This window comes from Crassostrea angulata, chromosome 5 (assembly GCF_025612915.1).
Source record: "Crassostrea angulata isolate pt1a10 chromosome 5, ASM2561291v2, whole genome shotgun sequence".
Lineage (NCBI taxonomy): Eukaryota > Metazoa > Mollusca > Bivalvia > Ostreida > Ostreidae > Magallana > Magallana angulata.
The window spans coordinates 917,548-939,074 of record NC_069115.1 but is presented as its reverse complement, the minus strand read 5'-3'; the positions used below and the strand labels follow the sequence as shown (position 1 = coordinate 939,074).

General features: G+C 31.9%; 1 protein-coding gene and 1 pseudogene across 1 annotated transcript; one reads left to right on the top strand and one right to left on the bottom strand.

Annotated features, from left to right (window-relative positions):
* Window positions 1-2,953: 2,953 nt before the first annotated feature.
* LOC128186216 (protein draper-like) lies at window positions 2,954-10,454 on the top strand. The gene is made up of 11 exons (XM_052856003.1): window positions 2,954-3,102; window positions 3,455-3,673; window positions 4,507-4,737; window positions 5,826-5,954; window positions 6,626-6,763; window positions 6,989-7,126; window positions 7,645-7,782; window positions 8,075-8,212; window positions 8,976-9,113; window positions 9,370-9,507; window positions 9,833-10,454. The coding sequence occupies exons 1-11, from the start codon at window positions 3,027-3,029 to the stop codon at window positions 10,123-10,125; spliced, it is 1,776 nt and encodes a 591-aa protein (XP_052711963.1). The 5' UTR covers window positions 2,954-3,026; the 3' UTR covers window positions 10,126-10,454.
* Window positions 10,455-14,257: 3,803 nt separating this feature from the next.
* LOC128183605 (uncharacterized) lies at window positions 14,258-17,270 on the bottom strand (annotated as a pseudogene).
* Window positions 17,271-21,527: the final 4,257 nt, after the last annotated feature.

Sequence of the window (21,527 nt, the reverse complement as noted above, 5' to 3'; positions counted from 1 at the left end):
AGGCGAAGCCGAGCTTATTATATTTCTAAACAACATTTCGATGCCGACTTATGCCCATTTATTAAATATTGATAAGACAATAACAGCAAAACAAAGGGTGCTTTAAATAGATTAATTATGGAAAAAATTTTCATTTGTCAAACCATAATCTGCCGATCAAGAGTTAAAACATATCAGTTAATAGAATACTAGTATTTTCCTGTCCTTTTTCGGTCGCTATTGTTTTTAAAAAGTATGTTGTAATTAGACTTATAAATATATATATATATATATATATATATATATATATATATATATATATATATATATGTGTGTGTGTGTGTGTGTGTGTGTGTGTGTGTGTGTGTGTGTGTGTGTGTGTGTGTGTGTGTGTGTGTGTGTGTGTGTGTGTGTGTGTGTGTGTGTGTGTGTGTGTAAATTGTTCGAACTTAGGTCTTCGGGAAATCAAACAATCAATATTTTTCTATGATACGTTAAAAGGGCATACCGTTCATTAGAAAAAAAAAACTTCTCGTCATTGTTTTAAGTTAGATAAATCTTGGCAAATAAGAATAAAAAATGAATAAACGCAGATATGTTTACGAACACACACGCTAACGCAGGTGAAGATTGCAACTATTTTTTTCTAGTACACGTAGTAACACACAGGATGCACAAACGATCATTCAGATTACATGACTGGCTTGTCAACAGTAACTGTGTTAGCACTTTACGCATTTAATGTGAAATAAGAACATTATCGACATATATCATGACAATGATCAGACAATATCTTATGAACTTAAATTCTTTGTTATTTAGTCTATATGTAAGCAAATTCTTAAAGTTTAGTTCACAACTTTGCTTCTTGTGTCATAAAAGCATTGACTCCAACATGTCCTTTTAAGAGGAGTCAATGCAAGCAATATTGAAATGTTTAGATTCGTATATTTTATAATTGGTTTCCTAGTGTTCTCTGACTGCTCTAATGCATGACCACACTTGATATAAGAGATAGTAATGTAACATCTCTCTCTAAATATATTTCATTCATTGCAGTTTTATATATGTCGAAAAGGGAACAACACCCTAATTTAAGCATGCGTATTTTTTTCAACACAGGAATTCGCCAAAATGTCGAGTACACTTTTGACCTATATTGCGTACTAAATTACACGCGTATCCAGCTCATAAACAAACACTTATCCTTACTTTTTAAATTGAGCAATTCGTATTTAATTTTGACAATGCAGCCTAACTTACGAATACAATGAAGTGGTTTTAACAAGGCTGTATTAGCTTGTTAAATGTTTTGACAAATCAAGAATAAATTACACCCTTGAACCCGCCAAAATTGCAATTACTAAATAATTATAACAGCATCTTACACAGCAGGAAGTTTTTTAAACCATCAAAATGAAAACCACTTGAAAATTGGCAGTACATAACCCTTGTAAAGTAGTATATTTATTCTATAACCTCTATTCTGACCGAATGGCATTATTTATAAACTACGATTTGATAGGATAGTGTGAAGGGTTGGTATTTTCAGAGCAATTCTAGAACGAAATCACTGATGCTATAGTTGCTGTTTTATTCTAACCCAACTTAATTTGTTATTAAAGTTGTAATTCTATATTACGTAAACATTCAGTACTGTTAAGAAATGATAAATATATTGTGATGACATATAATTTTATATAATGCAAGAGTACACCGAATTTAGTAATTCTTATCTCTATCTGAATTTACTGTCATTTAACGAGCTGATGAACACTTATGTCATCTGAAACTTAAAACATTGTCAAAATCGACTGTACTTTCACCTTTTCTTATGATTTTGTGTTTATTTGAATGTCTTTATAATTTACAGATATATTATACCATGTACCTACTATACGAAAAACCTGGTTTTTAGTGAATAAACTAAAATGAGTGATATGCTTGTTTATTCATATATAACACCAAGCCTTCTTGTAATTGAGATAACAACTATAATATGTCCCGAGTTTCTGCTTCTACAACGTTTAGCTCAATATTTTGACAATTATAAATGCATTTGTGCCTAAACTGCTTTTTTCAACAAGAACAAAAATGTCCATATTTAAAACGCCCTATCCACCACCTCTTGTTTCAATACACAGCCAACAATAGACAGTATAGGGGGATTTGCATTGCAAACAAATAAAATGTGCCCAGATGATACCGTTGAAAAATTGTGCGAGATGTCCTGAGTATTTCTGAGTGAAAAATATGTATACATTTCCCATTATGATTCCCATTAGGTATTTGTTCATGTTAAATGATTTAAAAGATTTTTCCTTACATGGATCTTAACTCCACTTCATGGACAAGTATGTGTATTTCCATAAACTTTAGTCGATAAGTGACGAAAACAGTTACCTGGGACAGACTGTAATAACTATCTTGACCTTATTAATACGCTGTTGTCTCAACAATACGTTATAATCTAAACATTTATCGCCAAAACCAAAATATGTCTGATAATTTCAAAAGCATATCAATTTACATTTATATAATTTAGCTTTCACATTTAATTCTTAAAGGAAATATAAACCACAATCAGAGGAAACTTCAGGGCAAAATACAATTTGAAGTTTTTTTTACATCCTAATTTCATTAAGCTTATAGTTCTGACATGTTAAAGGAGATATGCAGCATCCATTGTCCTAAAGATTATGTCGTTATTGCATCGGTTGCATTACGTGGTCTTTTTTCCTTCTCAAAAATCTAATCGATTTCTTTATGATATATCAGTTTATGAATTTGTAAAAAAATCTAAACAGAATGAGCGACAGACAAACTCTATATTTTAAAAGAATCAAGTATGCATGTAGACCCGCCTTGCCATTGGTGTTTTAACTTCCTTTTCACTCAACAAGTTATTATTGCGTTTGTGAATTTTCAATTTGAAAGTTTATTATTTGTTAAGACTTCCAAGCATCTCATTTGACTTTGAGTTTAAAAAAATATTTTATCTAAAAGCGCTTTAACACGAACTGTTTTGACCATACAATATTCTAATCATGCTGTTACCGCTCGGTGACACTTCTTATAAAATCATCGTTAGCCTAAGTCTCCTGGCCGTATCCGGTGCATTTGGTGAGTATTATTTAAAGATTGCTAACACATTGTATGATTAACTTAAGAAATAAAATTTTTCCAAAGAAAAACAATTATTTGAGGTTATTAAAAGTCTAAACACATTTAACCTCTTAAAGTTATTTCAGAGCTAACAGAGATTATTTGAAAGAAAGCGTTCATGGTTTGAAAATGCATTAGTAAAGGCTCGTAGTTTATGATTTATATCAATGCAAACGGTATATTTTGTAGCGTTTTCTCAGTTAAGAGATGGCAAATTAACAGTAACGAATACAACCATGAAGCACCAACGAACATTTAAGTTATTTTATTGTAATCAAGAATAAGTGATGTATGTGGTTGTTTTTGGCAGTCAATATTGCACTGAATAAACCGGCATATCAGAGTAGAGTATGGCATGACGAAGACGCTCAAAATGCCGTAGACGGTCGTAAATCAAACCAAACATGGAAAGCTGGAGAGTGTTCTAAAACGTATGGGGATCAGAACGCCACCTGGTGGGCGAACCTGACCAGCATCCACATAATCCATCACATAGTGGTCTACTACATGAAGTACTATAGACATTGGGGTTAAGCTAACACTTTAAATCTGTTTTTACATATCTTTCTTTTTGTATTTTTTAAACGTTTCCTAAATTATACTATTATCTGAATATAACAATATTTCGCCATGAACACATGTACACGTATGTAGATAAAACATAATTAGGCCTATATTGTACGTGTACATTAAAGGAATGTTTTTTTTTCTGCGTTTTATGTAGTTGGTACTTCCCCAATTTTTCATAAGTTTCCTTTGTTGCTGTATATGAGTGATGCAAAATTAACGAGAGAGTTTAAGGGGCATGGTCACGATTTTGGTCAAAATTTTTTTTTGTGATTTTAATGTTAACAATGCTTCAGTAAAGGAATTTTAATAGGCAACCTAAAGTTGAGTGTCATTTGATGAGTTATTAGCGAGTTACAGAGCTTACAATTCTTCGCTTTGTTTACAAAACGTTTGTTTACATTTTGAATGTTAAAGTGAAAATTCCAGTTTTAGACATAAAATGAATGGTATATTGAACCTATATAAGCAAAAACAGGGCACGAGCCTTGTTTATATGACGAAGAATTGTAAGCCCTGTATCTTGCTTAAAACTCAACGACTTGCACCCAAATTTCGTTTGATCATTAGAAATGCATTCCTTAAGCATTGCAAATAATAAAAACAGAACAATAAAATTTGACCAAAATCGTGACCATGCCCCTTTAAGATAATTTAAAAAATAAATTACATTATGTAATAGATTTATACTGACATCGCCGTAAGTCACTTAGAAGCAGTCGGTTATTCACTATATTAAACAAATTAAATGATAACAGCTTATATAATTTATTGATGATTGCTTTTTTAAAACAGGCAGTGTTGGATCATCTGTTTATGTATCCAATACAACCAATATATCAGATGGATTTATGTGCTTCAACGACAGTAACTATTCAGTTTTCACCGTACCTGCTATTGTTAACATTTCATGCTCGACAAAAGCACAATATGTAATATACTACAACGAGATACGACCAGGTGTTAAGTATCCTGAGTATAAATCTACATATGCGAAAAACATGCTTTGTGAAGTAGAAGTCTATGGTAAGCTATTGAATTGATTATGCCTTATCAAATATTTATGTCAAAATATTTCTAATTTATTTTTCCGACAGTTCATTACCTACATGATGACATCTTTTTCGAAATGAATTATATTGTCGATGAGTTTATTATAATTTATTTCATTTTTCTACACATTTTGATTTTTCAAGCCTTTACAGTAATTTATCATATTTCTAATGATCTCATTCGAATCAAATGCATATTGTTTTAGGGAATAATGCTTAAAAACAAATTAATTTCGACATTTTACTTTTAAAGATTGAACGGATTTTCAATTAGCATTATCTTTTTTTCTAAAAGCAACTCCATACTCGTAAAATTCTCTGATGAAAAATATAAATGTCTTTACACCTTTTTGAGATGTAAGAAAAAACATAAACTAAAGCATCTTTTAGCATAAAACCATATTTTTTGTTAAATGTAAAATCTCTGAAGGCAGGATTTTGTTTAGATTTATTGTTACCTGTGTCAGAAAACTTAAACTACAAACATAATTTAAGATTAATCGCTAGGGTAAAAAAATCAAAGCATTCAGACATGGAACTGAAATAAAAGAAAAGATATTACTCCTTAGCATAGATAAAATTCATAAAAATGTGAAATGAAGGATAACATTGAGCTGTGAAAATATCTTGAACTAATTACTTCCATGTGATTATATTCACGTAGAATATATAAAACTATTCTGTACAAATTTTAAAAAATCAAAATTTCACCAAAAAATATGACATCACAGAACACTGGATCTATTTTAATGTTTTTTTCTTTTTGAATAAGAAACAAATATTATATTAATAATCACAATTTAGAGCTTTTCGTTCATTTTATAGCACATGAAATTTATAACACTGCAATCCAAATTTATTGATTGCTTTGAAATATAAAATAATCATTGAGAGTCATCAAAAAATATAATGACTTGTTTTGTAAAGAAAACTACGTTTAATTGTTAAGAATTTAATTCATTGATAAACTCAAGCTTATGTATGTATAGAAATACGAATGATTAGAAATAAAGAATAATTCTGAATATTAAGCCTTTGGTCACCATCATTTGTTTTTTTAAGGATGTCCTAACACTGGGTTGTACTACGGAGCAGACTGTTGCTCAAATGTCAATTGTCGCTACTGTTACATGGAAACGGGCACCTGTTTGGACTGTAAACCTGGGTACAAAGGCGACATGTGTGAATTAGGTAATCATAGACTCGTTTGTTTGCTATATATCTCAATGTTAACCTCAGGAAATCATTTCTTACTATTTTTTTTTCAAACATTCCAAAGGTGAATTTTGTGACATGAACATTCTTTCAAACTCATACTAAGAATCAAATTAGCAAACTTACAATCTATTAGATCTGAAGTACGATCTATATGGATAGAAAATCTTTAAAAAAATGGAAAATGACTAGGTTTCTTATTAAAATATACTTTGAACTTTGTTTTCGTGTATTTTGGCGGTTAGCTGATTAATCAGAAACGTAATTGCATGTACAAATAAGAGTTCAGCGAGCAAGCGTGAACATATGTAACAGTTATTTTCACATAAAATGGGATAAAGTAAGCACACACATAACAAAATGTAAGATGATTTTTGAAAATAATATTTCTATAAAAAACTATTTTTGCACACCTTAAGATGCATTTATTATGTTAACTGTTGCATTGCTATGATTCTGATAAACATGCAAGTACTTCTGTCGTATGTATAGTGCGACGTAACAAAAAGTTTAGATACAAAAGCACACTTTGTTATTTTTTAAATTCTTAACCTTTTTAAACATTTTCCCATGATAGTAATGTAATAGCCATCATGTTAACAATTTCGTTGTAAGGTTCTTGAGTAGTGTTGGCATATTGTTTTTAGAATGCACAAATGGGAAATATGGAGAACATTGCCAGATTGATTGTGGACATTGCAGATATGTATCCCAGTGCAATCACGTTAACGGGACATGTGTAAATGGATGTAAGTCGGGGTATAAACAACCAACGTGTACACAAAGTACGTATATTAATTATGATTCATAGTTTTTTTAAGGACCTATTTAAATCTTGTGCAAGTTTAATATAAAGATTGGAAGAGAGTTTGTCTCCGTTTGAATGTTCTTACCATTTGTCTATATTTGATTTTATCGTTGTTTATACAGTCATGCTATTTATAGAAATTGTTACTATTTTTTTATTGATACAAACACATTATCATAATTATTATTGTTCGTGATTGGAGAGTGTGAAATCGGGTCATATGGAGTGGATTGCAGTGAAACCTGTGGACACTGTCTAGATGTCCGCCAGTGTTCCAATAGCAATGGGATATGTCGAAATGGGTGTGATGCTGGGTATCAAGGTGCAATCTGCAAAATACGTGAGTACATGTGTTTCATATGCTGTAAATCAAATATGATTCGGTATGAGAATGTTCTGCGATCCTCTAGTCACAAACAGTTCTCTTATATACAAAAAATACAATCGCTTACCTGTTTGTTAACATTATAGTGTTTTGTAGTACTACATTAGTTGATAAAATTATTTGTTTCTCTACTTTCGTTTTGTTTAACTTTTATTTCTATTTTTTGATGAAATGGGATAGGATAAAACAAGATCAAGCTTATTTTCAGGATAGGAAGCAGGATATATGATATAAAATAGAGTATTATTGTTTTATTAACATTTTCGATAGCAGCACTGTAAACTACATATTAATCGCAAACTAGTTAAGCTTAAATATTTCTCGAAATAAAGTCACTAAGATATGTATAGTAAAACGCATATGTATGTCAAGTTTATTTCAATTATGACTATGATTCTTAATCGTATGAAAAATATGACGGTATTTCTTAAAACGTATTTCGTCATTGATGTGAGTAAAATCATTTCTTACAGAATGCACTTCAGGAAAGTATGGAAAGGACTGTCAGCTTGATTGCGGGCACTGCAAAAACATGATGCAGTGCCACCACGTGGATGGAACGTGTGTAACCGGATGTGAACCAGGTTTCATAGGAGATACGTGCAAAACAGGTACATCAGAAATGTTACCGAACACATTGTTTCTAAACAGTGGCACTCATCTTTCGAAAGCAGTTCTTTAGAGCACATTTCAATTTTGTTTTATTTGCATCACATTTTCTCTTTTTTATAATAGAGAAAATGACACTCTAACTAGATATACCACGAGGTTATGCAAATATCAAAATACAATGATGTTTTATTTGTCACTTATTAAATCATTCATAAACATATAACATTAATATTTTGTTTATTTTTTTCATTTCACCATTTTATTATTTTTATGTTATAATTGAAAAAAAAGTCTGCGACAAAGGATGGTATGGTGATCAATGCAGGGAACAATGTGGTCATTGTCGTGATACAAACCAATGTCTGCATACAAACGGAACATGCATAACGGGGTGTATGACTGGGTATTACGGGGATTTATGTAAAACGCGTGAGTAGAGGATTTTTTTAGCTAAAAAATATCCTCAACATGTAGACAAATTAATGTTTTTTAACTTGCATATTGAACATGATATTAATATCATTTTCATTTTAACATCTTAAACCAAGTATAACATCTTGTATTTATGTTAATTGAGGTATTTAGAAAAAAATCCAAAAGATATATACCATTCAAACACAACGTATTTGCACGTCAATTATCTTCCAGTTTGCTGAGTTACAGTATTGACAACTTATGTTTCTTTCTAAATGAATTTCTTTACGGATTGCAAACACTTTAATACAATATCGAGTGTGTATATAAATTATAAATAAATATTTAAATTGAGTACAGCCTGTTGTAAGAATAATCCAGAAAAGAAGATACCAAATGCTCTTGGATTTTCCATTAATTTGCATTTTAAGTGTTTTTTATTTGATTCTCCTACTATGAAAACGCCTGCGTCTTTCTGATTTGAGCTTTTGTCACGTATAATTAATATTATTTAATGTTGATTGTGTTGTTTCAAAAGTATAGTTTATCCGGTTGAGCACTTCGGAGTTTTGTTTTGGTGCACATCCCTGATTGACAACGCCTCCTTCTAAGATGGTCTTTGAGTAAACAAACAATTAATTTGGTGACACGAGCTGGAATATTTCTTTACAGATTATATTGCTAGCACTGGATACTAAAACCATGAGTGTAAAATAATGATGGTAACTTAAAAAAATATTTTAAAAAATCAATGAAAGATGACGATTTTGTGTTTCAGAATGTACATACATGAAGTACGGTGATGGTTGTCAGACTGATTGTGGACATTGTAAAGATATGGTGCAGTGTAACCACGTGGATGGGGCGTGTCTAAACGGATGTGAACCCGGATATACACAAGACAATTGTACACAACGTACGACGATGATTCGCTATCAACTCCTTGTTGTTGGTCAAACGAAGCAAATCAAAACATTTCTATATATCCGTTTTACTTTCATGCAAAGAAAAATATTGATATGCAAGCAAAAAAAAAAAATAAACAAACAAGACAATGCAACTAAAGAGTCAATTAAAAAATAATCCAAAGCACAAGTATAAATAATACATTAAAAAGCATAGAAGGATTTATATTCAACATACCCATATTAATGTTAACCAAACTCTTTCAGATTGTGAGATTGGAACGTATGGAGTTGACTGTAATGTGACCTGTGGACACTGTCGTGACCTTACCAAGTGTTCTTACACCAATGGAACATGCTTCACTGGATGTATTGCTGGTTATCAGGGTGCTTTATGCAAAACAGGTGAGTACAAAGACTGATTTTGTGTATGACAACATGCATAATTTGTTTGAATAATGATGTGTTCTTTTTTTTTTTAATTTTCAATCTCTGTTTAATTAAATTACATGTTCTTAGTATTTGTAAATATTGACATAAGAACACACTTATTGGCAAAGTAAACTGTCGTATCTTTTAAATGATCTGCATATTAAGATATTCTTGTGTAATATAATGAATAATGGTGGAACAAATCAAAAAAATATTTTATATTTATTTTTCCATAAACAGTATTCCATTAATTTGACTGTGGTAAATATGTTGACATTATCTGAACTTAACGTTTCAGTTGACGAACTGTCTAGAAGAACCCTTCTCTTCTTTATCTTCTCGTTATGTTCGATTTTGGGACTGACATGGATTTGTTGGATAATCTCCACAATTTGTAATAAAAGACAAAGGTGTGGACAACAAAAGATCTTACAATCCGAACAGAAACTCCAAGCTGAAGGTGAACAATTGGCGCGGATATATGACGACACAAAGTGTAAGAGTCCGTTGGAGAATCAGATGTATTTCAATGTTCCTGAAGACAACACCGACAACACGTATGTTGAAATGAAACATATTTATCAAAATTAGAGAACTCTCCGGAGCTAGACAGGGCAACGCAACTTTACCATTCAATCATTTGTGTGGGACATTTTGATTGACCAAACAGCACTGTGTCATCCAGTAGCATAACATAATGCTTAAAAAAAAGATTCCAATAGTTCATCCTAAAGGTCAAAAGCTTGATACCATATAAACACAATAAAGGGTTTATTTCATATGAAAATACATACGTAAAATATGTTTCAAAATGTAAATAAAGAACACAAATTTATTATCTATATTGTTTGAAGCAATTGTACATAGTTTACGTAAATCATGCTCGTTTGCTATTGTTTTATATAGCTGTTTTCTTCTTTGTAAGATGTTCATTAATTTATTTAGGATAGTTTAATTTTGTGTTGTTAATATGTTGTACATCTTTTTACTTATGCGTTATTGATTTTACATAAATATAAAGCTTTAAACTATAAAGTTTTATTTTGCTGACGTAATCCAAAGAAAAAACACCAAAACTTATTTATGAAAAAAATCCCCCAAAGAAATCGATTGAATCGGTTTTCTCGACATAAATCGAATTATCCAGAACGAAATGTTTCATTACTTATCTTACCGTTTTTAAATGAATCCTATCGACTGAAAAAAACAAGAAGCCAATTGCGCTCATCTTCTGAATATGACGTCTCTTGCTTATAAACGACGCATTTTTTGTACAACACTGTTTAGAGTATAACGCTTTCTAATTAATCATAATGCTATTAACTTGTTGTATAGCATTATAAAGTAATACTTATGAGTATATTATGAAAAAATATCACACTTTAAAACAGTGAAATATAGAATATTTCACTGTTGTTTTGATCTCGGCCAAGGTATCAACCCGAGTGGTTGGTATCGGCCCGCGCCCTTCGGTCTTGGGCCGATATCATCCGAGGGCTGATACCAGGGACGATATCAAACAGTATGACGCTGTTTATATTATATATCTAAAATCAAATATTTTTATTTAAGTTTAAATTCCAAATAAGGAAAGCATTTTATAATAAAGAAGCTATTGTAGATTTGTTTCCCGGATATACAAAATTCGCTCGTTTTTATTCCTTTTTATATGTGTTCAGAACTGTAAGAGTTGTCCTAATTTATTGACAAACCGTCATCGTTTGGTATTCAGCAGAAGGAAGTCTGAGATGAAGCACTATCTTTTAGATTTGAAATTTTGGAGAGAGAAACTTCAATCCTTTTCAACTTCAACGTAATGAGTTAAATTCATTCACTGGGATTTCGTAAGTTTCCTGTCAGATTCCATTCAGTTAGTGAGTTGTTAGAGAACATTCATATTAATTTTTACTATCTAAACTCTGGTTTTCTAAGATTTAGTCTCGTGCTCCATTCTCATCTATATCCTCCATACTTTAAATGTTGATTGATATTAAATAAAGCGTGCTATTGTTCTAAATACACAACCGTTGTGTAGGTTACCTCTCCTTACTTAGATACATATCACCTTAAGTGCTATTTTTGAATTATTGTTTTTCAATTTTTGGCAATAAATAAAAATATTCAGACGTGTAAGGTGATGATTTATATCATTTACTTGTTATTCTATCGTTATTTCACAAACTAGTCTTTATAAAATCAGAGGCATTGGAGAATTAACGACTTTTAAATTTGTGAGGGCAAAAAAGCCTTTTGACGACGGGCTGAGACAGAGAAATATCGTCCTGAAAGTGAAACAGTCCTAGCATCCGGTTGCTGCTACTAGGTAGATGATATATAATTAATAAAACCGATTTATTGTATTGAAATGCTTCGGTAACTATAATTGTGCCGTAATATTCCAATACAATTTTAAAAACTAATATAAAAAGTTCTTCGAATTTGATTTTAAAATATAAATGTTTTACAACATCGTTCAATTTGCGTTCTTTTATTACATAACAATTATGGTTTTTTTAACTATCATTTTTTAAAAGGACATGTAGTGCGCAAGGTTGTATATATATATATACTCTCACAATAACTCAATCCTGGCGATATTGAAATGTTAAGACATCTTATTTCAAAAATAGTTGTCTAATGTGCATTGCCACTCTTGGTATAAAATATAAGAACATCTATCTCGACAAACTCGTATATTTCGTTCAGGCCAGTTTTATAAATGTTGATAAAAGAAACAACTCACTAACTTGATTGCATCGGTTTTTGTTCAACACAGGAATTTGACAATATGTTGAGTACATTCTTTACCTTAATTGCCTACTTAAATTACAAGCGTATCTAGATCAGGGATGGGGTCGATTACTTTCAAAAGTAATCGATTAAATTGCAATTACTTTGGGTTTTAAAAGTAATCGATTACAGGCTAATTACATCCATTTTTAAAAGTAATCGATTACATTAAATTAATTTTTTTACATTGTAATCATGATTACTTGTGATTACTTTAGATTACATTATTTGTTTTTCAGTTTTTTCATAGTTTAAATGTTTCATTTAAAAAAACAGTGTATTTTCCGACAGTACTCTTTATTCTGGTATCAGTGTAATTTGTTGCATTATTTACTATTTGAAGTAGTTTTTGCATTCCCCGATATGTAGGCAAAACAGTTTCTACATTTGGCTTTCGGTTGATCATCAGAAAACTCAAAATGTTGTACAGCAGACATCTTTCTTTAAACAAAGTCCAAGTAAAAGTGACCCTTTAAATAATTTTCCCAATTAAATAAGCACAATATGTGAACTGTTTTCTAATGCGCCTAAAAGCAAGGACTGTTGAATGGCAAACTCATTGTATCGTGACTGCACATGAATTTAAACATGCCTAAGGGCAATAAAGGAATACTGGCCAACTTTAAGACTGAACCTTATTCACTAAATATAAGATTCAATGAATAATGATTTCAACCTGTTGAATTTTGCCATTGTAATCAAAAAAGTAATCAAAAATTATTCATGATTAAAGGACTTTTACACAGAGTAATCGATTAAATTACGATTACTTGTAATCAGAAAAATAGATGATTACTGATTACTCATGATTACTCAGCAACCTGTAATCGATTACAGCTGATTACGATTACTGATTATGATTACCCCATCCCTGATCCAGATCGTAATAAATAGATGTCGTTAACTCTTAAATTGCATACTTGGTATTTTATCTTGAATGTTTTTTTATTTCTATGAAGTGATTTTTAAGCTTTATGCATTTGCTCCTTGAATACATAGTTCCGACTCGTCTGCCGATGCCCCGCCCACCTAAGTAACTGTTACTAAGTCCCACATTATGGCGATGCCGAATAGATCAGCGAATGTCGCGACTGACAGCCTTAAGTCTATTCCAGACGATTTTTGTGTGAAATATTTGCCAAATAGCTCAAATTTGTCGGAAAAAGTCTTGCAAAAGGGTTTAAATTACTTTACGCAATGGTACATTCATGATATTAAGATTTTTAACTCCGATGAGTCCGTGCAAGCTGCAGCACGATGCTGGAGATCGATGCGGAAAAATCAATCCCCGCTTCGACTTCATTTGGAAATTAAAAATGATTCAATCAATGAGTCGCATTGTTCCTGTAAAGTTGGGTATGTGTTTAATAAAAATTAAAAGTAACACTCACTTTTTACGTATTTCACAAGGACATGATGCAAATGAAACGGCGGTTGTGCATTGAAAAAAATGTAAGCATTACTGTAATGACGTTATCTTTTGCGACAGAGATTTCATGCGTTATGAATGAACAATTCATTAAATGTAAAACAGCATAATAAAACAATTTATTGTCTCATTAATTCTTAATTTATTTCCTGATTCGAGTGTGCAATATATAGTAATTATATTATCGAATTTATTGTGATAAGGCCATGATTTTAAACAGAAACAGTTGACTAATCCAGTTTTTTTTTAATTGTTGCCAAAGCATTTTTTTGAAGACAAATGCATAATTCTTTTATAGACATTGACAATTATTCATGCTCGTCTGATATATTTTCTTACAGCTTAAATGGTCACTGCTCTCATATAGTTGGCCTCATAAAAATTTTGCAGTGATTCAAACTTCATAACTTTTCCAATGTACCCGAACAGCAAAGCTGTACAAGTATACCACAGCAATGGCATGTGCCCAGGGGTTCTAAAATTAAGCCTGTTCCAATCAACCATTTAGTGGTGGCAATGCCCACAGAATCCCGAAAACGAAAACCTGTCACATGCCAGATTGACTTAGATCAAGAGTATGTGAAATCCTAGATAATTTTTTTTCTTTTCTTGGCCATTGCATTTTACACTTGTTTACATGTAGATGCAATTCAAGATTATTTAAATATTAAGTTGAATGATAATTTTTCATTATAAGATAAATAAAAACAAATCTTGATTCATTTATTATATTTTAATAATAGGCTTCCCAAAGTGTCCACAACTGACATAATGCAGCTGAGTATGTTAAAGGGAACCCCTCTAGAGTATACAGTATCAGCAGATCACCCACTTGTAAGCACACCCTTGGCTTTGTGCAGATATGCTCAATATTGTCATATCAGGTACACAAATTATTACATAAACATAATTATGTATTGAAAGATTACACAGATTACAGAATCGGGGGATCACGAATATCAATATCATGTTATTATACATACATGTAATTATATATATATATAAGCTAACCCAGACTTCTTCTCATTGGCTAAAAACTGCTCTTTATACATATAAAGCATTCAGTTTATTCAACAGTTCTAACAGAAAGATGGTCACAATTTGATTTTTTCCTGTAAAGATTTAAATAAATAAAAAATGTTATTTACTACAATTTTTACTGTCTGTGACAAACACATCATGGAATAAAGTCAAGTGACAACATACATACCAAATTTTGTTAATGTTTATAAATAATGATGTAGGAATGCGAACAGAAAGCATTTTGTAAGTTTTAACCTTTGCGATAAGTCTCTTAATGTGCACACGATGTTTTGCAATCTTCTCAGTAAGCATAGTGTCTGAGACTAACATCTGGGATGTAGATGAGGCCATTGGTGGAATTTAGATACTTAATTCATCTCTAATAGTAAACCCTTTATCAGCATAATAGCATCCCCGTCTTTTAAGTAACCTTCTTATTTAAGTGATTCAAGAACATTGTAAAATCCGGACAGTTCACAAATGTGTTTATCTGATATACATCCTGTAATCAATTTGGATGCAAAAATCACTGAACCATTTGGATCACAACCAATTAAAGCTTTCAAAGTAGTACTAGATTTATAATCACTGTAAAGCTGACTTTGCAAACCAAGTGCACATGGTGCTTGTGTTCTAAATTCAGTACCATTAATTATTACCAAAGTAGTAGGATAATCATTTTTGAAATCTTAAGGCATGTTATTAATAATTACATCACGATGAGGCCAAATACAAAGTTGACCCAACTTATAATACATCAATGAAATCCAAGTATTAAATACCATTTCAGATGGCTGCAGTGATAGTTTGAACCTGACAAATCTTTCAAATCAAAGTTATGTCTCAGTCTACATAAAGTTAAAAAGAGTCCATCTTGCTGTGAAAACATTTTAATGTCTTTTCGACCATTTTCATAATTTACTGATGATCCATCAGAGACTAAAAATGCCAAAAGACCAGCAAATCTTATATCGTTGACTACAAACGATGGCTTTTGATCGTCAGATGATAGTTTGTCTTTAAGTTCCTTTATTTCCTCTTTCAGAGTGCAGATTGTAGCTTCGTACTGCTTTTCTTTTTCTCTTAACACGTGTAGCTCAGTGGCCATTGCAAACATCTCAAATGGAGAAATCCTTAAAAAAAATAAAAGATTAATTTCAATCTGATACTTACTTACACTTATTTCAGTTTTATACATAGTTGAGTTTTTTTTCCAGACAAATAAAATTTAAGGAGGTTGAGCCACCCATGTCAGATGGTTGTGGCAATACTGATGTATTCCACCCAGCCCCTGTACCATTGCCACAAGAGTATATGGATTTGAATATGAAATACAAAGATTGTGACCCCATTAAAATTGAATTGCATACACGAGAACAAAGTGATTCAGCACAATGGTACAATGAAAGAAAGAATCGTTTGACTGCATCTAATTTTTGGAAAATTTTGCAAAGAAAGCCGACCCCTAATGAAAAGTTTCTGGGAAGCATATTTAACATTAAAAAGATTCCTTCCTTAGAATATGGTAAAATCCACGAAGAGGATGCAAAGTCTAAATACTTAAAAGACTTTCCAGCTAGGCACATCCACACCTGTGGGCTATTATTAACACGGAGTTTGGCTTTTTAGGGGGAACTCCCGATGGTAAGGTGTGCGACAATTGTCACTGCGGTCTTATTGAAATAAAATGTCCATATTCTGCTAGGAATATGATAATTGTGGAAGCATGCAATAATGTGCGAGATTTCTTTTTGTGTAAAAACAATGAAATCACATTGAAAAAAAATCATGAACATTATGCGCAAATTCAGGGCCAACTCATGATCACAGGTTGTGCATTTTGTAATTTTGTTGTTTTCACACAGAAAGATATCTTTGTGGAGAGAATACAGCCCGACCTTCCGTTTATGACCACTATGCTGAAAAAATTGTGTTTTTTTCAAAACCTATGCAAAGCCGTTTCTTGCTAAACAAACAGTACAAGATTAAGTTAGGTAACTTGGAAATTTTTGAATGCTTACAAGGTTCTTCTGTTTGTATAGATATGTTGTTACCACTGTTGGTGTTGTTTCTGTTGTTGAGTTCACATCTTCTCTATGTTCTTCTATATCTGTTGTACTATAAAAAAATATAAAAAAATATGTAGTAAGAAAGATTCTGCTTTTGCTTTGTAATGCCCACAATCAACTAGTTTATTATAATGGCAAATATAGTGTGCATGAAGTTACCAAAATTAAAAATTTAAAAGATTAAAATAATAATCACAAATTATGGTACATCACACTGCATGTAATCACCTGAGACCTAAAGGTCTCTGGTGTTATTTGCAGCGACTATCTCTGATGGTATGTTTTTTCACCCTTTGATGGTACTTAGAAAATCACTCTAACAGTATGGTAGTTAGTACATACTTTATGATGGATATGTTGTGATCGCAAGCTTTAATCCATCGAAGACATTTCTGGAGATTAGTTTTCGGTTTGGGGAACAACATAAGCTTAACACCGTTCTGTAACCTCTCAGGATATCTCTCGTCAACATTACACGTTCCCCACGCACACGGCAATACCTTTTTTTAACAAAAATTTAAACTTCCCACAATTTGTCTAAGATTTGTTTGTGAGACAACATGGCGGCCGATCGAAGCGCTTCTCTGACTAATTATACGGAACATTCTGATTGGCTAATAAAATAAGTTTGATTGACGTGTCAGAATTCTTAGACAAATGAAGAATAAAATACACTTTTGAATTAACCAGTACTAGAACAACTAACTAATTAATTCTGTGACAGTATCTTGCACAACAGGAAGACTTAAAAACCATCAAGATGAAAAGCTCTTAAAACTTGAAGTCGGTACATGTACATAACTTTTTAATTCTAAAACGTCTATTTTCACCAAAAAGCATTATTCTAAAAACTATATTTAAATCGAATTGTTTAAAGGGCTGTTATTTTAAAAGTTATTATTACTAGAACAAAAAAGCTGCTATCATAGTTGGTGTCTCATTTTTGCTTATGTTGATTTGTTTTAAACGTTGGGAGAATATAATATGTAAATCTTCAGTACTTGTAAAAAACAAATATTTTCATGACAAAGAGGGGCCTCATTTACAAAAATAAATTTATGCTGTAGCAACTCTTTTGATAAACACGAAAAATACATTATTACAAAATTATAATTGTGATTATTTTTAAACTTTGAACAATTATTACCTGGGATAAGTAGAAAAGACATATCTTTATCAATAAACATGTCCAGGAGAATCTTTGCGAGCCCTATATGTGTTTTGCTTACAGTAATTATGCATGCGTAATAGTAAAGAAGGTTGAACCCCCTATCACGTTACGATGCAAATATGTATAGGTTATACGTAATTAATTATTTGAATGAACTAATTAGATTTACTCAATGGAGAACTTTATTATTTCCTAATCCTAACCCTAGCCCTGAAAGTTCATATATCAATGAGTAGTACAAAAATACCGAACCCGATCGGAAATTTTTTCAAGTCGTTTTTTTTCATAAGATGCGCCGTACTGTCTCTTTAAGAAACAAGAAATTTTAAAAATTCTAATAACACACTGATTTTTTTTTACTCTACTCGTCCTTGTTACTTAGGATACGTCTAGGGATACGGAAAATACATATACTATCTTTTTTTTGCCAGTGATTTTTTAGGAAAACCGACTGTGTATTTTCTAAACTGGAAGAAAACTGTTATGACAACATCATAATTCATCAGTTTGATATTTACTGTTAGCATTTGTAACCTTTCTAGCATAAAAATCATCCAATTGTTTTGATCGTAGTTTCCAATTTTGCCTAACGAAACCAGAATAGTCTCCATTTTGAACAACATCTTCTGGAAAAATCTTAAAACACTTGAGGCATCTTAATAAACCTGCATGTCCACTTCATTGCAGAAAGATTAACACATGGTACATAAAGTAAAGCTGCTCTAAACAAGAGGCTCATTGGCCACATCGCTCACCTTAGGAACAATAGGTATGATAAAATCAGCTTAATGGAGTCATTATACAAACTTTCTGGACAATGTATAAGAATACATGTAGATCCCGTATAAATAAAATACATTTTCCCCCTTGATATTTTTATGTTTAGACCCTTTTCTAACAGGATTATTTCATAGTCATATCACATGTTGAGTATTCACTACTGGCTCTAAAAAGTACTGAAAGTGCCATTTTTTACTGATAATTTCTGATATTTACTGATATTGTACTGTTAGTGCAGTGAATTGCTGATATTTACTGATAATTTTACTGCTGTTACTGATAATTGCTGTTGGTCCTGATATTTACTGATATTTACTGATGCTTTTGCTGTGAGCTCTGATAATTACTGATATTTACTGAGATTTACTGTTGGTACTGAGAATTGCTAATAATTACTGAGAAAATTTTAAGGCCCAAAACATTGTCTTTTAATTATTAAATAACACATATTTCAGATTTAACACAATTTATTTAATTATATATTCTTAAGTTTTATTTATTTGATATTCAGCTTTTGAACTTCGGAAACTCACAGATCACATTTTAGACAATATTAGAAAGCTGGTCAAAAATTGGTACTTAAACTTAAGGCAGACTCCACAAAAAATTTAATTTCTAAATGCGGTGGACATTTTTTTTTCAACAATGAAAAACCCCACGATTCTTAACATGCTTATTTTTCTTTTCAAAATAGAGAGATACCCGGTCAGGACTTTATAATGTATAATGAGGTTTTACTTCACAGAAAGATTAGCGAGGCAGTATCTGTGTATAGTATACATACTTTCAGCAGATCAAGAGGTTTGAATGTCGCAATTCAACCTTGTAAATTGTCAGTCTGGCACCTTGTGTATGACATTACGTAATATCCGTATACAGGAATCCATGATCTTGAGAATATTTATTCAAAGAGAAAAGTATTATTTTTATTGACAACAATATAAATAACGTATTAGAATGATTTTCATATTCATCATCTTATTTGTTCCGCATTCAATTGATTAAAAAAATGTTGGATAAATAATCTCTCTCTCTCTCTCTCTCTCTCTCTCTCTCTCTCTCTCTCTCTCTCTCTCTCTCTCTCCTACCATTTGCTGAAATCAAAATAGGTAACAATCGGCGAAGAATAATTTTTATTGTCCGACCTTTCACTCTTTCTCTTTTAATACATATGTAATATATCTTCTGTTGCACGGCTAGGTAATGTTGTCTTGATCTAGTTCTGCCCACCCTGCTCTCTCTCTCTCTCTCTCTCTCTCTCTCCCTCTCTCTTGCTCGCATATATTATCTAGCCCTAAAATTTGAGTTTCCGAGTCAAAATGGCATAACGGCATTAGCACGATAAAGTTCTATTTCAGCATCACAACCGCCATTTCAAACACAGATTTCGAGTGTAAACTTTTCTAAGACTACAAAGAACACCAGCTTAATATAGTGAACAAGTTGCTGTCCTTTAAAAAAGGACTACAATACGTGGACCATTTGTATGTGTTTCCAACGAAAACGCGAAAGCCTAAAGATTATCAGAGATTCCACCGACTCTAGCCCTCTGCTTTTAACCACTAAATTTGTACGTTGTATTACGTATGCATGTCTGTATAGCCCTGACTTTTTATCTCAGAATTTAAAGGATTCATACTTCTAAAGTAATTATGATCTATCTATGAATGAAGTTTGCATGTACAGTATCAGGCATTCGGTGAATTCTACTATTTGTGCACATGTCATGTTGTAAATTTTGAATTTACTGGGTGGGTGTAAATACAAAATTTACACTTGTCAAGTTGTCATGTTGTAAATTTTGTATTTACACCCACCCAGTAAATTCAAAATTTACAACATGACACACACATTACGATTCGCACTACTTTGTTAACTATGCAGTGACAGCGTTGTGTAAAAACTTCATATTTATATGATGCATTTTTCTTGAGATTTAAACTTTTATACAGTGACATAATTATTCAATCATACTTAAATGCTTAAAAAATTTAATCGGGAAGTTCTCTAGCCTCACCTACTATAAAAGTAAAGTTAAGTTACTTGTGTATTCGGAAAACAACAAAACATTACAAATTATGCTATTTGATGCATGTTGTAGTTTCGGCATAACATTAACTTATTTCATAATACTGATAGTTCATATCACATGCCAATCATTTTTTAAAAGGAATACTTTGTTTCTGTACTGTTTACCGACAACTTTACAATTACCACTCGGAACTACTCGGATGTCTCGCGCACTCGACATTTGTATGGAGCGTAGGGGAATCAGCCGAGGATTGCCGATTGTACAATTACAGCGCCTTTGAACTTAAGTGTGCATATGGCACGGAATCCCGATCCCGATTCAGATAAACGTGTGCTAGCCTGGTTCCCTGAGCTACCCATTACGCACAGGAACCAGGCTAGCTCATGCGCAGGCTGAATTTTCCCCATTGCATCCGGTTTAACCTCGCTTATATATTTTCTGCGTGGACCTCAGGGTCCACGCAAAAAGTCTTACGGCTTATCATCCTTTAATTCTCTCTCTCTCTCTCTCTCTCTCTCTCTCTCTCTCTCTCTCTCTCTCTCTCTCTCTCTCAGATAATCTATTATAACGTATTTTGAGGCGTCAATGCAGAGAGGCATAAGCATGATTATGTCCCATTACCAGATTACAGTATCATAACCACCGATTGCAACAGCGATTTGATTGAAAACCTCTCTCTCTCTCTCTCTCTCTCTCTCT

Bases quoted from the DNA above. Each gene is read 5' to 3' on its own strand.
- LOC128186216 (XM_052856003.1), top strand. From the start codon at position 3,027: ATGCTGTTACCGCTCGGTGACACTTCTTATAAAATCATCGTTAGCCTA. The intron at 3,674-4,506 runs GTTAAGCTAACA...TTTTTAAAACAG, and splicing joins GAAGTACTATAGACATTGGG to GCAGTGTTGGATCATCTGTT. The intron at 8,213-8,975 runs GTGAGTAGAGGA...TTTGTGTTTCAG, and splicing joins CGGGGATTTATGTAAAACGC to AATGTACATACATGAAGTAC.